At 46.0% G+C, this 15739-nt stretch overlaps 4 protein-coding genes and 1 long non-coding RNA gene across 6 annotated transcripts in view; 2 read left to right on the forward strand and 3 right to left on the reverse strand.

Annotated features, from left to right (window-relative positions):
• CCND3 (cyclin D3) overlaps positions 1–1960 on the reverse strand; it is a 44002-nt gene extending 42042 nt beyond the window's left edge. For both annotated transcript variants that reach the window (XM_019623324.2, XM_031557004.1), the window contains exon 1: positions 1628–1960. Coding sequence is in view for 1 of the 2 variants with exons in the window: in XM_031557004.1 (XP_031412864.1) it covers positions 1628–1686 (59 nt within the window). In the remaining variant the exon portion in view is untranslated. The remainder of the gene's footprint in view (positions 1–1627) is intronic.
• A 28-nt stretch (positions 1961–1988) lies between these two features.
• Positions 1989–8285, forward strand: TAF8 (TATA-box binding protein associated factor 8). Its single transcript, XM_010724407.3, has 8 exons — positions 1989–2067; positions 3271–3427; positions 4541–4639; positions 4851–4913; positions 5354–5478; positions 5784–5931; positions 6687–6829; positions 7298–8285. The coding sequence occupies exons 1-8, from the start codon at positions 2035–2037 to the stop codon at positions 7439–7441; spliced, it is 912 nt and encodes a 303-aa protein (XP_010722709.1). The 5' UTR covers positions 1989–2034; the 3' UTR covers positions 7442–8285.
• Positions 8286–10063: 1778 nt separating this feature from the next.
• Positions 10064–15739, forward strand: part of LOC104914543 — a 24194-nt gene continuing 18518 nt past the window's right edge. Inside the window, exon 1 of the long non-coding RNA XR_796059.3 lies at positions 10064–10574. This is a non-coding gene — a long non-coding RNA (uncharacterized LOC104914543). The remainder of the gene's footprint in view (positions 10575–15739) is intronic.
• PIFO (primary cilia formation) lies at positions 10591–13307 on the reverse strand. Its single transcript, XM_010724413.2, has 6 exons — positions 13221–13307; positions 12759–12901; positions 12321–12419; positions 11616–11749; positions 11164–11290; positions 10591–10761 (listed from the first exon to the last, which is right to left on the reverse strand). The coding sequence occupies exons 1-6, from the start codon at positions 13243–13245 to the stop codon at positions 10693–10695; spliced, it is 597 nt and encodes a 198-aa protein (XP_010722715.1). The 5' UTR covers positions 13246–13307; the 3' UTR covers positions 10591–10692.
• Positions 13709–15739, reverse strand: part of LOC100547603 (acidic mammalian chitinase-like) — a 27294-nt gene continuing 25263 nt past the window's right edge. The window contains exons 7-11 of the mRNA XM_010724411.2: positions 15250–15373; positions 14923–15108; positions 14674–14793; positions 14429–14570; positions 13709–14074 (exon numbers count right to left, since the gene is read on the reverse strand). Of these exons, the coding sequence (XP_010722713.1) occupies positions 13803–14074; positions 14429–14570; positions 14674–14793; positions 14923–15108; positions 15250–15373 (844 nt within the window). The 3' untranslated portion in view covers positions 13709–13802. The remainder of the gene's footprint in view (positions 14075–14428; positions 14571–14673; positions 14794–14922; positions 15109–15249; positions 15374–15739) is intronic.

Consider the following 15739-nt stretch of genomic DNA (forward strand, 5'->3'; position numbering starts at 1 on the left):
AAGAAAAAAAAAAAGAAAAAAGAAAAAACACACAAAATCAACAAAAACCAGGGCTATGAAGTACTCTCATTTATACAACAGCTCCCACACGTGAATAAACCAAGTAATGCAGCCATTGAACATGAAGGTCAGATGGAGGCAGTGGGAATCCAGGCTAAGTGACCAACACCCAGGTGGGAACAGGGCAATTCAGAAAGACTTAAATAACTTGCTGCGAGCTGCTGACAGCTGTGGGGTCTGAGAGCCTCTGCAGGGTCCCTCATCCCTACAAGCACTAAAGGGAGAAACATGGCGCCCTCATTTTCTATAACTGCTCAGCATCTCTTCTTTCTGCTTCCTAAAGAAATGTCCTCAGCTGCTTGGGAAGACAGTAGATGCCCTCCATCCATAGTGACAGAGACAAGCATAGTAAAGAATCTGAGAGTCAGTGGGGCAGGAAAAAGCTGTAATGCTCTGCAGATCAACAGATAGGTCTCCAGAGTGGGAGAGGGGCATTGGGCCTTGATCAGTATTCTATAGGATTGTTTCTATTTTTTATATGAAACAGATAAATACGTAAACACCTAGAGGCAAGGAGTTAAACCCAGGATTGTTTCTTTTTATGCAAATGCTATAAATAACACACTGAGAAGTGACATTACAGAGTACTGGAGACAAAAGACCAAAAAGAAACTGTCCTTATGCACAAGGACTCACCAGGAGTTACAGATCCACCACACACTGCATTTATAATAATGCACCTTTACCAATCTCAGTGAGGTAACTCAGCTAAACAGTATCCCCATCAGCCCCATTGTACAGACAGGGAAGCACAAGGATGTGGGAGAGCTACCAGATGGGAACAGCAAACCAAAGCCCCAAGCTGCACGCATCTCCAACCCACAATTCACCCTCTCATTCTGCAATGGTCTCTGCCTGAAATATTTCATTGTTTACCTCCACACCACTCACATTGCTTTGTTTTCTTTTTGCCCTTCTGAGCATGATGGCTGGCATGTTATATTCTGAAAAGAAAACACTACTTCACCATGTATTCTGATGCACATAGCACTCATTAAGCAAAAGCACCTTTCTGCTTGCTTCCATGTTTACACATCCCCTGGATTTGCTACAAGAAATGAAACTGACTGCACAGCAAGCTTAGACTGAGGGGCACGAGTCTCTCCCGGGGCCCTACGCATGATACTGAGCTACCCACAGCTCCCCATCACTCCTACAGACAACTCCAGCTCAGCCTGAGCCTCTTCTCAGCGGTTTCACTGCACTGCTTTCAGCACAGACCTGTCAGCTCTCACACCCCTCCCTCCCCAACGTGGCTCAGTCACCCCTCTGCAGTCAACCAGCAGGTTACAGCTTCACAACACGAACCGTTCCCATTTCCATCTCCTTCGGCTTCCTCAGCGCCGTCAACCCACTCACTGCAACCAAGACCTCCAGGACCCTCAAGGGAAGCCCGTGTCGGCCTCCAGACCCGGCGAGACCCCGACAGACACACAGACGGCGGGGCGGTCCTCGCTCACAGCCACACAGCGCCTTCACGCACGGCCATCTCGGGCACCACGCCGTCCCCGTCACAGCTTCGCCCTCCCCTCCCTCGCACTTCCAGCCCTTTAGAGGCGCCTCCTACCTTTGATATCCAGCAGCTCCACTCCCGCACGACGTTTCCTCGCACCCATCCTTTCCCATCCCGCTCTCGGCTCCACGCGGCCGCAGCACTTGTTTACGCCGCGCCCCGCGGAGGGCCGAGCTGCCACACAGCGCCGGAAGCGCGGGGCGGAGATCGGGCTGAAGGTTCGCGCTGCTCTCAGCGTACAGCCCGGAACGCTGCCGCCCGCTCCGCCACTCGCTCTTCCAGAGGCTCGCGATGGGAACGCCACTACTGCCGCTCCTTCTCCTCGCTCACTCTCGAGCGCACCGGCAGAGATGTGATGAGCCACAGGCCCCGCGCGCCGCCTACAGCCCCCAGAGTGCACCGCGCGCCTCGAGCGCGGCCCCGGTGCCTCGCACACGCGCATAGCGCTCCATGGCTCCAAGATGGCCGACGCGGCGCCCGGAGGTTCCGGCACGGTAACGGCAGCTCCTCGCCGGGCCGCGGGGTTGTTATGGAGGCGTCCCTCCGGGGAACCGGGCGGAACGGCGGCAGCCTACGCCGGCCGTGGAGGCCAAATGGCTGCGGCCTGCCCGCGGCGGCCTTTATGGGGAGCTGAAGAGAGGGAGGCACTGATTGGCTGGATGGCTGGGCGGGGGCGAGGGCTTGGCGGTAGGCTTTGATTGAGCCAAACTCTTCTGCTCGAATTGGCGGAGAGGGCCGCGGGCGGGGTTGGCCGGGAGGTGGCTTTGTTTAAAGGGACCGCGCACGTGTGGGAGACCCGGATTGGAGCGGGGAGGGGTGCAATGTACTGCTCCGTGACCGTCCGTCTGTCCGTATAACTGTGTAGCTGTGCATATGCAGATTTCTGTATGCCTGTCTGTGTGCATATGCACGTTTGTGTTTATGTGTGCAAATGTATAGATATGCCTGTGTATTTACGTGTGTGTATGTCCACGTGTGTACGTGTGCATATGTGCATGTGAAGAATCTCTAGTTGTAGGTTGCTTCAAAAGTAATGCCTCTTATTTATTTGCATGGAAGCTGCAACATCTACAATGAGCCCAGTAATATTATTTGATAGTATTAAAGCACGTTTGCAGATAGAAACACTGTTTTTCAACATGGTCACCATTAATTTTACCAGCATCGAACAAGAGCCTCATGCTGCACTCATACTGCCTAATGACCCACTGTTACTGCTGAAACACACTATCCACAGCCTCACTGTGCTCACATCTGCTGTTCTGTCTCCAGAAACATCCAGAAAGCATCAATGGAAGTCAATGAGTGCCTTTTTTTTTTTTGCACAGAGGAATTCAGTAACACCTCTTTGCTTCATATACACTTCTACATTACACACCATCTTGTCAGGCTGCTGCCATCTGTCACATGGCAATATAATGTAACAGAATGTTGGCAGAAAGGTTCAGCCTCTGTTACCATACTATGTCCACCTCTGATGTCAAGGGCCAACATCATAAAATAGGAGGCATTAGTTTCAGAGCAGTCCTCATACGTATATGTCTATACGTGTGTGTATATGTGTAGGTGGGTCAGTGCTGCACGTGTACACTTGTGATGTGTGCAGGACGTGTGAGCCCAGAGTGGGTGCTGGCTGCATGCAGGCAGCCTGTCTGGCTCCTGGCAGGGCCAGTTCAGTTTGGGGTCTGTGTCCACAGAGGTCGGGCAGCAAGCACACGACCACGCCGGCAGATAACTACTACCTGGCCCGAAGAAGAACTCTGCAGGTGGTGGTCAGCTCCTTGCTCACTGAAGCTGGTTTTGAGAGCGCTGAAAAGGCTGCGGTGGAAACACTGACAGAGATGTTACAGAGCTGTGAGTGCCCAGTGTCACCAGTGTGGTGATTTAGGGCAAAATCACCTTGAAGTTAATTCAAATTTGCTTTTGCTCTTTCTGTTGTTTTTTGTTTATTTGTTTGCTTGTTTTGTTGTTTTTATTTGTAATATCTTACATTAATGGTGTTAGCAAAAGCAGAAGGCTTGGCAGGGCATTAGAGCACAGCCCTGTGGTCACAGACCTTCTGATTTTGAGCAGTTTGGCTGAACTCAGTGGTGCTTATCTTTCTCAGTGGGCACTAGGAATCCCAATAAGATATCCCAAGACTGAGATGCTACCAAAATAAACAGACAAGTAACGAAGTTCCAGACATTTGGTTAGTGAAGGCTGTAGAAGTGGGACTGTCTGGCAGCTCTGCTCTTCATTTCCTGGATGATGTGCCTAGGATCTCAGCTTACACAGTTTTCTGATGTTGATAAATGATTAGGTTTGGTAGTTTTTCATGCTTGTGCTGCGGATTTACCTTTTTCATTTGTGAAAAGCATCTGACTCTGATAATCAGTGCGTCCATACTTTGGCCATCCTTTACCTTGAGATATGCAGGCTGTAAGATACCAGATTGTGGGAGCTATTTTTTATTCCTTGCTAGGTGTCACAGTGTTACTTCTAGGTCTGTCTGTGTCCCTGACAGGGGAGCAGCAGGCCCACAGGCCCACCAACCAAAAAAAAAGGGGGGGATTTCAATGGTTTGGCCCAGGTCTGTGGCTGATGGGGCAAGGGAACCCAAGGGAACCCAAGGACCAACACCCCAGCAGAAGGAATAGGGGAAAAGGAGGAAGGGTAGGGAGATGGGAGAGAGCAATCTTGTGACTTGCGATCAGTTTTATCTTTCCCACTGAATGCAAAGTCCTCTGGGGTATGTAGTTCTTCTCTTCTGAGAACCAGGTACCCAGCAAATAAGCAGTCCACAGAACTGGAGCGTTAACTCTTTAAGTCCCTGTGCTTTACATGATGTTATGATGTGGAATACCTATCACAAAAATCATAAAACCATGACACTAGATTTGCTAAAAATTGAGGTGTTGGGCTGACACAAATGTGTGGTCGTTGCCTGAAGTGAATATGTAATGGTTGTTGTTTTTTTCCCTCCAGATATTTCTGAAATTGGAAGGAGTGCAAAGTCCTACTGTGAGCATACAGCCAGAACGCAGCCTACACTCTCTGATATAGTGGTTACTTTAGTGGAAATGGGTGAGTAGATGACTCACTAATTTCAGATGCATACATTGCAGAAAAATGAGTGCTCTGTGTTGCCATGACAATATGTTGCTGGTGTTTCTGGTACTTGTGTGATGTCCACCATTCCAATATCACTGTTGTTGATGCAGTTTGTATGCATACAGAGTACAAAATTTTCTTTCTTCTTGGTGTGATTCCTTTTTCCACTTCTTCTGTATTTCAGGGTTCAATGTTGAAACGCTTCCTGCATATGCAAAGCGCTCTCAGAGGATGGTCATCACTGCCCGTATGTGAAAAGTCCTTTTCTTGTGCAGGAAATAATTGTCATTTCTATCTGCTGGCATCCAGAGGGCTGCTGCTTTTTTCATGAATGGTGCAGCCCAGTGCTCTGGGGCATTGTGTTTGTTTAAGGATTCCTGTAATTATGATGTAATATGTGAAGGAGGGTATCCTTTGCCAAATCAGTTGCTTTCCCTTCAGCATCCTCATTGCACGTGAGAATCCTCAAGATGGTTTTGGTTCTCCTTGTAGGAGAGAGGGATCATGTAAGCCTTGTTCCCTTTTGGGATGCCAGACACAACCTGAAACTGTTGCTCGGACATGTGCTCTGTCCCTTTCTGGCCTGGAGACATGGGTCACAGCTTGGTATAGGCTAGCACTTCTTGATGCCTAACATTTGGCAGAATGATGCTGGCTAATTTAGAGCATGTGCTTTTTTAACCATAGCTCCTGTGACAAATCAGCCTGTGACTCCCAAAGCCCTGACAGCTGGACAGAACAAACCACATCCATCCCACATCCCTGGCTATTTTCCTGAGTTTCCAGATCCTCACACCTACATCAAGACACCAGTGAGTGAAAAAAGACTTTTGTGCTGTTTGGGATGTGTCTGAACTCAGTAATGTTAGGAAAGCGCATGTGTATTTTTATTGTAGTGCAGTTCCAGAACATTGTTTCTGCTACCTTGGCACAATGCTTGTCATTTGCGTATTGTACTTGCTTTAGTTTTATGGCTGATATCTGTAGCTGTTTGAAAACGTGTGCACATTGAAGGTCAGCGATTGCCTGTAGCACCTGCGTCCTAGTAATGTTTTGAACTTGATCTGTCTTCACTGAATCTAGTGACTGTACTTGTTTTGTCCTCTCTGCTCTACAGACATACCGAGAGCCAGTGTCTGATTATCAAGTCCTACGGGAAAAGGCAGCGTCTCAGAGGCGCGACGTGGAAAGAGCTCTCACCCGCTTCATGGCTAAGACAGGAGAAACGCAGAGTCTCTTCAAAGACGACGTTAGCACATTCCCATGTGAGTTATCTAGTAACTTGTGCTGTTATTTAACAGAGTATACATCTAGTGTTCTTGTGATTGCAGAAAGTGGGCACTGAGGGATCACGTTGTGTTCAGCATTCTGAGACATGGGAAAGGAGGGAAATGAGGGACTTTCTATTTTAAACAAGCATAAAAAGCTTGGGTTCATAATCGTGCCTGGCTGTGCCTAATGGTAGGCTTCCACTCTAAATGAATGCCCCCTTCTTTGTGATGGTGGAGAAGGATTTGACTGATAGATCCTCTCATTCCCTTATCCCAGCACTCTCTGAGTTTCTGGAACTTTTGCACAAGTCATTTCTCACACATTTCTGTGTGAGACAGTGGAGGTTGTTGTGTTTCTCTGCCTGCAAAGCAGTGATGAGAGATGATGAGCTTGGCTGAGAGCACAGCCTGTGTTATCTTTTGGGGAACTAAGTAAATACTTCAGCCTATGAGGCAATTGAATTTATATTCAGGAATGAATTTTTTGTGTTTGTATAATGCTGTGTCCATGGCTGGAAACATAAAGGGTCTTCAGAAAAAAGGAAATTAGAGACTGCCATCTTTTAGGGACAGCATATTTCATTCCTGACCCCTGGGAGTGGCAGGAGAAGAGTGTACCTGTTCTGTTTAAAATCAGAACTAACAAAAGTGTTTGGTTTCAAATTAACTGGTTAGCTTTGTGCTTCATGATCTCTGAGTTGATGAGCTGTCTCCCAACTTGCTCACTGCGTCCTTTTCCCCATCCCTAGTGATTGCTGCCAGACCTTTCACTGTACCCTACCTGACAGCTCTTCTCCCCTCTGAGCTGGAAATGCAGCAAATGGAAGAAACAGATTCATCTGAGCAAGACGACCAGACAGACACAGAGAACCTGCCCTTGCATATGAGCACGGTACGCCCACCCTTAGAGACCAAGATCCCTAGGGTCTGACTTTCTTAAACATATGAAACCTGGTTCTTAGTCTGTCTTCCTTGCAGCTGAGCATAGGGGGTGGAAAATAGCAAAGTAGGTTGCATTTTACCGGATGTAAATGACTAACACTGTCATGGTTCTTTAACTTTCTGCAAAATACGTTGTGTAATGAGGTTATCCAATGTTGAATCACGAGCTTTCAATGCAACCTTTATTTCCATGTTAGAGGAGAGAGGATTGTCCCACTATTCCATGCTGTTCTCAAAGGGGATCTGCTTATATTAAAAATCTGGAGGTCTCACCTTTAATGCAGCTTTTTGTTTGCGTCTGTTTATCTTGGCTGTTGATTATGTTTCGCCCGTGTGTTTTGTGGTTTGAACTTCTAAGCCTTAGTTATTAACTTTGGTTATTTATGTCTTTTTTCTTTTTTTCTTTCCCCTGTGCCAGGATGATTCAGGACCTGAAAAAGAGAATGCTTCAGTATTACAGCAGAACACCTCCTTGTCTGGCAGCCGGAATGGGGAGGAGAATATGATAGACAATCCTTACCTCCGGCCAGTGAAAAAGCCCAAGATCCGCAGAAAGAAATGAAATGTGATCAGCTGGCTGCTAGAAGAAAGAGGAGCCCATTTCTCCGGCTGTTATGAATAGTCACCTCTGCTGCTGTGGGTAGGAGGCATGGAGCAAGACAGGAGAGCCAGTCCGACTGAATGGCAGAAGCAGAGGAATGATCTTTGTCTGCCTAGCAAACTACACTGTCATCACTTTGCAGTGCTCCCTCTTTCTCCTCTGCTTTCCTCCTAATTGGGAATGCTGAGTGGTCAGTTGCCTTAAAAGTGGTGAAAACCACTGAGTTACAGATGGGAATTGTCTCATTTGCTTTGGTTTCTTCTGACTGTTGGGGAGATTTTCTCTCTACAGAGGCATGGGATACAAAGATTCTTGCTGCTCTACAGAACACGAAGACATAATTTGTTTTTGGCTGCCTTACAAGCTAGAAAAGAAACTTCTGCAGTGAACTTTGTTTGGCTTTATAATCTGTGAAGCATGTATTAAGAGAGAGAAAAATCCCGCAGAGGTTTCTTTCCTTTTATTGTTGGCAGGTAAAAGCAAACACTTTTACTGAAGAGTGAAGTGTAAATACAAAGCTAAGAGGGATTTATTCTCAACTTTTCTGACTGCAGCTGCACTTCCAACTTAAAAGTGCTGAGTGTGGTGTTTACCCGACTCTGCTTTGAGATTATTTTCTAGCAGTACCAATGGCAGGATTCAACAACTGCCTTGGGCTCTTTTTTAGTTCTCTTGTTAGTTTTAACACAGCACAAGTCCTTTGAGAGTTCATGCCTTCACCAGCTGTTTTGAAAGATGCTTGCTGCAAAGCTTGGAATATGGAATAAAGCTGTATTGATTACAGTCTGCAGGGCTGTGCTATTGATCACGCTTTTTAATTTTGTCTTTGTTCAGTATGGGCTTTTATCAACAAAAATTGCTCTTTTTTCTTTTTCTTTTTTTTCTTTGTCTTTTTTTTTTAATTGTTCCTTTTTTTCCTTAGAGAAGGACCTTTATTTGAGCTGTGAAAATGACTGCTGGTGGAATTGCTGTAATTGTTATCCAATTTTGGAGACTTTTCTTTTACTTTTCTTTCAGTCTTTACTTAGGGAAAATATGCACAGAATTCTGTAACAGAATACTCCTATTGTTTGGTACAGTCTCCCAAGCATGATATTAATACCTGAATTCTGTAGTTTGTACTACATCAGCTTTTTCACATTCATGCAGGTAAGTTCTGAAGGGAAAATTGCTTTTAAGCAGTAGTCAAAACTGTACTTCTTTTAGATGAGAATTTGGTGCTGAGAGGCAGCAAAGACTGCCTGCTTCAGACTGCCAACTTACTGCTTCCCAGAGCAGTTCCTGAGTGCACAGTCAGTTGCAGTCAGAGGGAACAGAGTTATGTGTGTGCTGTTCTCTTCTGTTCAGTAAAGGTACCCCTCTTTCACCATCACCCAGAGAGGAGGAAGAAGAGGAGGAAGTATTTCAGCAAGAACGGAAGTATTCCTGACAAACTATTTGAAATCGCATCTTTAGCAAAAAAAAGTCCTACATGTGCCATTGCCACTTTTGCTGGTGCCTTGGTTGTACAGAAAATCAAATGTACAGACATTATGTGTGTATATATATATATATATATATATAAAAAATATTCTTTTTTTTTTTTCTACCTTGGATTAGGTGTTTTATATTCCTTTCTGGATAGGGGAAAATCTGGAATTAAAATAGTATCTTTTATGTTCATAATAAAAGAAATTTTATCTTCTACAAGCAAAAGTGACTGAGTTCTTAGCATTTCAGAAAGAGTGGAAAAAATCACCTGAATGGAGCCTGAGTGTGTGCTCACTGGGGTCTGGTGAAGTTCTCACAAACTCGTAGGAGGCCTTAGTCTTCCTGCTGTGTCTCTTCCTTTCTTTGCAATGATGTTTGATTGCTGAGATTGGGAATTTTCCAGCACTGTGTATTCAGTGATTACAAAGTACCTCCCCTTATGAGAAGGTTTTTCTCTGTCACAAGTGGAACATGTGGTTGAAAAAGACTGCAGAATCCTTGGTGCTTTTTAGTTGGTTCTACATCTTTCTGATGTGTCTTTTTCCTTATAAGAAGGTCAAGAAAGATAAGGTGTACAGTGTCAGACATGAATGCAGTGATGGAGCTGGAATCAGAGACATTAAAAACAGGTCTTACAACAGTAAATGTGCAGGGAATGACACCCCCTCCTTGAGGAGTTTTCATCAAAAGGGGAAACTGAGAGTCCACAACAGCATCCCATTCTGGCAGCTGCAGCTACAAAGCTGCCTTGTGTGGCTGGGAGGGTTGTGCACTGAGAATAAAGGCTGTGAGCAGCTGCACTGCATGTGTGAGAGCACTTGAAGCCTGAAAGTGGGAAACTGGAATAATATATCTCGTTTTTATAGTCAAAATTGGGCTGCAGGTGAAATTGCTACAGTCACAGCTAAGTAGACCTAGAGAATGCGAAAGCTTGAGTTGTGGTTTGCAGTTATTTCAAGTATAAATATTGTGAGTTCCTAGTTTTCCCCTGAGATCTGATCACTGTGTGTGCAGGCAGGTTGTAAATATTTATAGAAGTCTCTACAGTCTGAGCTGCGCCTTACAGAAGCACCTGAAGGCAAACAGCAGAGCTCTCTCTGTTTCACACCAGGTTTATTTTTGTGGCCTCACAAGTTGCTCATTGATTGAGAGCAGCTCTTTATGTGCACAGGGACAGTGCTGGTCAGGCACAGGTACGGCCACCTGGTCTGGCCATTCCCAGCACTCCATGCCCAGGACGTTTGCAGTCTGTGAGGTTAATGCAGCTGACTGCACAAAGCCATTACACTTCTTCTGCACAGCTCTTCTCTGACTGCAGTGCATTCTTCTGCCAGAAGGAGAAGAGGAAACCCTGAGGTGGTGAGGAAGCTGAGGAAGGCAGATAGTGGTGGAGAGGAGTTAATTGTGTTCCTTTCTGATGCCATCAAGGGCTGGGTATGGGGTAGAACCCCCTGTGGCGGGGGAACCCATGCTGGGGAGTGCAGTGCCATGATGTGTCTCCATGGCAACCTGCCCAAGATGGCCGCCCCATGCCTGGACCAGGAGCTGAGGGAAGCGGTGCTGAACACTGGACACAACGATGCCAAACACCCGCAGAGCCAGGAGAGACCAGGTACCAGATCAGGTAATCAAAACTAGCAACCAGAAATGCCGCTTTTAACAGGTTTTATTTGAGGTGGCAGAGTATTGCAGGCAGACATGTCCATGGGCAGGCTCTGCTGCACAGGGATGCAACGTGCTGCTCAGCTCTCATATAAACTCAGGTAGGCCACGTGGTTCTGATGCTTCCTGAATTCTCTGTCCGCAATCAGCTGAAAGAAAAGAGAGCACAGGAAGACACGAGGTGTTGAGCACTGCAGGCTGGTTTACTAGGTGGTTTTCCTGACTCTCAGACAGTGTTTCAAACTGGAAAGTTTTTCCAGCGGAGCTGTGCAGAGAAAGAAATCTGTGCTCCGGTCTTCTCATTTTGTGGATGGAAACTTACTTCTAGATCAAACTCCCTAGTCAAAGTTTTTGAAGGACTGTAGCTGATTTTGCAAACTGGCGTTTTCTGGCAGCAGCTCACTTTGTGTCTCACTCCCTAAACTGGTACAGCTACACACCAAGCAGGCCAGAGAGGAAAGGATGACAAAAGATAGTGCTTAAGGAATCGTCTGATTTCCTCTGTGTGAAGTATTAAGCTGGGGATAGCATCCCCTCATCCCTGTCCATACCTTCTGAACTTCCGTTTTTAGCATCCTCTTCGCTGGCATTGGCACTAAAGACCAATCTGGAGACCCAAACTTCATTGGCCAAGTGATCTTTTTGTGTAATTGCTTGTCTGCATCATAAGTTCCAGGTCTAAAGAAAACAGAAACAAAATATCTCATTTCTAGATCTGGTATATGATGTTTGCAATATGAGAATTAACCAGACCTGCTTTGACCTATGGGAAAAATTGATTTTATGGTCTTCTAGTCATCATGTTAGGTTGAAGACTAAAGCAAAGGAGCCTTTTGAAGATAATTTAAAAAAAGAAAAAGAAAAGAAAAGAAAGAAAGAAACAAAGCACTACTGGGAACTCAGTTACATATCTTCTATTTCTTTCTCAGTATTTCACTCCTCTAGTACTCCTTCTTGTTATTGTTATTATCGTTATTAAGAGTAAGAAAATGAGTTATATTACCCAGGGAAAAGTTCTTTATTTGGAGGTTTATCAGGAAATCGTGGTGTCTTAGAGGAAAATGGAGCATAGTTAGGCTGGCGTTTTCTCTCTTTATTCCAGAATGGCTGGTATGTTCCTGGTCCGGGAGTCACGGTCTGCAAGAGAAAAAAAGTCAGTACAGAAGATTTTGTTCTGCAAGATATTTCTGAATGCTTTTAATCAGAGCATTTAATGCCAGCTGGCTAGGCATTGCAGACCTGCTGTTCAATGCATGCCTTGGCTACCCTGATAGACAAAAAAGAGCAGAACAAATCGAACCTGCGCTCCCTGCTATTTACGCAGCGTATCCTGTGACATCTCTCCTGATACAGTGTTAATCTTCAGAAGCTGGGCCAGTAAACTAGGTCTGTTCAGTTAGTACAACTTGAGCTCCGTTCCTGATTTTGCCTCAGTATGTACATCTAGGTGTGTGTGAGGTGAGAGAGAGATACAAAGGAATACGTGTGTACAAAGCATGCATCAATGTTTCCAGAGCTCCCATGATTGGTAACTGATTTCTAGCCCCAGTGCTTGCGACAAAGCCATGCATGGGGAGATCTATGACCACCATTACTTTAAGCTGGAGGCAGGCCCAGCACGTGTTCACAACTTATAGTCTATGGTAGGATCAGCCTACAAATTCTTTCAGAGCTGTGGCACTGCCTCTCTGAAGCATTGTTTTCTTACCCGTGGCTCTGGTATGAATCGCTGGGCTGTTCGGGCTCCTATCACATAACCTTTCATGCTCAGTGGTTTTGTTCCAAAGGAGTATCTGAAGCTGCTTTCCTGTGGTTAAAAAGCAGAAGCATTGTTTGCATCAATGGAATAGGAGAAGTACCTCAGCAGCAGACATCGTTCCTTTAATTTCTCACTAATTTAGAGTATTAGGACAGCTGGAGCTTTGAGGACTGGTAAATTTAGAAGGTAACTTTTCTAGGAGATAAATTTCTTTTTTTTGGTATATATGCAGATTTATACAATGGCTTTACAGGGCAGGCATGGAGTATACTGCGTCTGGCTGGCCATGGTCTTATTACCTGTTACTTATTACTTACTCCTTACTACTAGACCTATAAAATATGTCTTTTGTGAAGGAAAAGCTCTGAGAATAAAAAACAAACTTACCTCCTGGCTCCAGTAACAGCCTGGCCCTAGGAAGCGGTTTTCCCTGATGGCTGCTAGCTGGATTCCCATCCTGTTTGGAGCGTGGTGGAGAGGGAACATTGTTTGATCTTGGTGTGACCCAAACCAAAGTTGTTTCTGCACATCTGTGAAACCAGGAGAGGGAAATGCGATCAGTGTGATTCACCCACGTGGATTTGACCACTCGCTGCTCTTCTTACTCCTCAGATGTCTGCTGCTTCCTGAGGTGAGCCTTATCTCTCAGCTGCCCCTGGATATCCTTGAAGGGCCTGCTCTTTGAATGACTATTCCCTGCTGCCACAAAGTCTTCTTTTTACCCAGCCTGGGCAAGGAGGTGCATAGCAGCCCAGTCACAGGAAAGACTGCTAGGGAATCCTGATGCTGTTGGAGATGCAGAGCCCATTCTTGTAGCTCCCCTTGCTGTGCACACCTCACAGCGCTCACCTCTGGGCTGCCACTCTGCACACATGCTGCCATATCAGGCACTTAAGGAAGTCTGTGTACTGCAGTTGCTATAGATACGGGGAGGGGTGCTGGAGGAAATACTGGCAATAGGAGCTCCTGAAGTGTGCAGGAAAAGGAGCAGCTTTGATAAAAGCCACAAGGATCACACTGTGATCCTCTTGCTTCCAGGAGTTGCAATTTGCACAGTGAAATTTAGTGGTGGAGAGGACTCTGGCAAAGCAGTCTATAGAGTATGCTGTCAGGACCCTTCACTGTGTGTTCTCAGGCATAGCAATCTCCCCTGTCATCTGCTCCCTCTCTTTTTCCTTGTGTCTGGCTGTCATGACGAGATAGCAAGAAATTCCTGGAAAAAGCGATACTGGAATTAAGTCCACCTTCGGGATTTGGGCCCATCCCTTAGCACAAGTGTAAAAACTCTGAGAACCAAGGAGCATGAAAGTATTACGAGCAAGATGAGTCAAAACAGCGTGCATTTTTACTTTTGCAGAACACTTTATTTATCATTATTATGCCATGGAATTAAATCAGAGGAGTCTGCTTGCTGTAACAGAATTATTGACTTCATGCCCAGTTGCAGCAGGAGCAGCTGGAATCAAAGATGAGACCGGCCTGGCACGACTGCGCAAAGGTTTCGCCATTATTGCAGTTGTAGAATTTGCTCTTGTTGGTTGGATCTGCATAGATGCCATTGGCCTTGCCAGCACAGAATCCACTCCCACCTGAGCTGCCAGTACTGCTACCTGAGCTGTCACTCTCACTCCCACTTTCACTTCCTTGTGTATTACAGAGAACTGCAGTGGTGGTAGGACTGGGCTGAGTTGTGGGCACACAGCCTGAAAGAAAAGCAGGAAAAAGCTTATTTTACTGTAGACAGTTTCTCAGCTCCCCTTTTCTGATATAGTTTCTTTGGGGTTGGCATCAGCAGAAGAGCTATTAAACTTTGTCCTCCTCAAAATCTGGCTGGGTTCACAGTTGGCATATGAAAAATCTGGACCCACATGCAAGTTCCAATCTCACACTTTCATCCTTGGGGATATAGAGTAAAGTGTTTCCAGCATAATCTCCTGCTGTGGCTTCCACAAAAGAAGTGTGTCACCAAGGCCTTAGAAGTGAAAGTTCACGGGCTTCTGAAGATCTGCACCAGCAGCGAGCTAGGGGATCCCCTGCAAGTAGGCCCTGCTACTTACCGTTGCTTTGAAGACCAAGAGCATTCTTCAGGGTAGTAATCAGGGGATATTTGCCCTGTTTACAGAAAGTGCCTGTGAAGTCATCCAGATCAATGGCCCAAACCATAGCACCACCGTAGTTGTTCTTCTTCAGCCATTCAGCCTGTGTAATGCCAGGGGAGAAATGACTGTTAGTCCCAAGACGTGCTACTGCAGAAGGGCTCCTGCACTGTCCTTAGTACAGCTGCACTTCCCACCCACTGTACCTTGATGTTGAAGCTCTTGATGTTGTCATAGCCAACCCATTCACTGCTCTTGTAGGCATAGGGCACATCCTGGGGAGCATCCCAAACTTGTGTGCCTCCAGAATTCAGTAGTGTGCAGATCTGGGGAGAAAGAGAGAAAGGGGAATTTTGTTGAGTATCATGCTGTGTGCAGCAGCCATTCAGAAAGTTCCATGAATCCTTTCTGTGAAATTATTTGAAGTAGTATCACAAAAGTGATATTATACACACCTCATAGTAAGCCAGTGTCCCAGCCTCCTGTGTGTAAGGTCCAGCAGGTCCTGGTCCAGAAGTTGGTGCACCGAGACCGTGATTAGATGGGTTTTGTAGTCTGAAGGTGTTTCCATAGGCTGGGAATCCAACAACAAGTTTCTCAGCAGGGGCACCATTGCTTTTCCAGTAATTCATAGCATAATCCTATTAAAAATCAAACAAACAAACAAAAAGAACTACAGTCTGTGCAAGGTTTGGTAGACAGGATGGTGAATCCTTGTGTTATCATCACTGCTCTGATCACAGTGCTAACATTTCTTACACAGGTTCCTAAAATACACTTACAACATTGAAATAGATATTGTCACCAGTGTCACTTGGGCCTTGGTATAGAGGGCTGTTCTCCCCAGTTTGTGTATCCCAGGAGCCGTGGAAATCATAAGTCATCACATGAAAGTAGTCCAAGTACCTGCAGAGAAAGATTCCTGTCTCTGCACCCTGGCCAGTTCCATCACCCAGACCCCACTGTTCCTTCAGACCTGGCCATTTAACCCACAACAATCCTGGCTGTGCCCACGCTTTCTCCAAATCAGGTTTCTTTGAGACTTCCTTTGAGCAAACCTTCCAAGGGCTGAGACAAGTCCCTCCTGCAGAGGAGGGAGGCAGAGGACAACGCAGGGTGGGATTTGTGCTGAAGTTATGGGAACTGAGAGATGTTCTCTGATGGCTTGGAGTGGCTGCAGCCCACCTGCTGTTACCCTTCTCTCCCTCAGGTATCCATTTCTGTACCAAACAGGCACTGCCTGCGTGGCCTTCTTGCCCTGTACAACAGCAT

The sequence above is a fragment of the Meleagris gallopavo genome, chromosome 28 (assembly GCF_000146605.3).
Source record: "Meleagris gallopavo isolate NT-WF06-2002-E0010 breed Aviagen turkey brand Nicholas breeding stock chromosome 28, Turkey_5.1, whole genome shotgun sequence".
NCBI classification, from domain to species: Eukaryota; Metazoa; Chordata; class Aves; order Galliformes; family Phasianidae; genus Meleagris; species Meleagris gallopavo.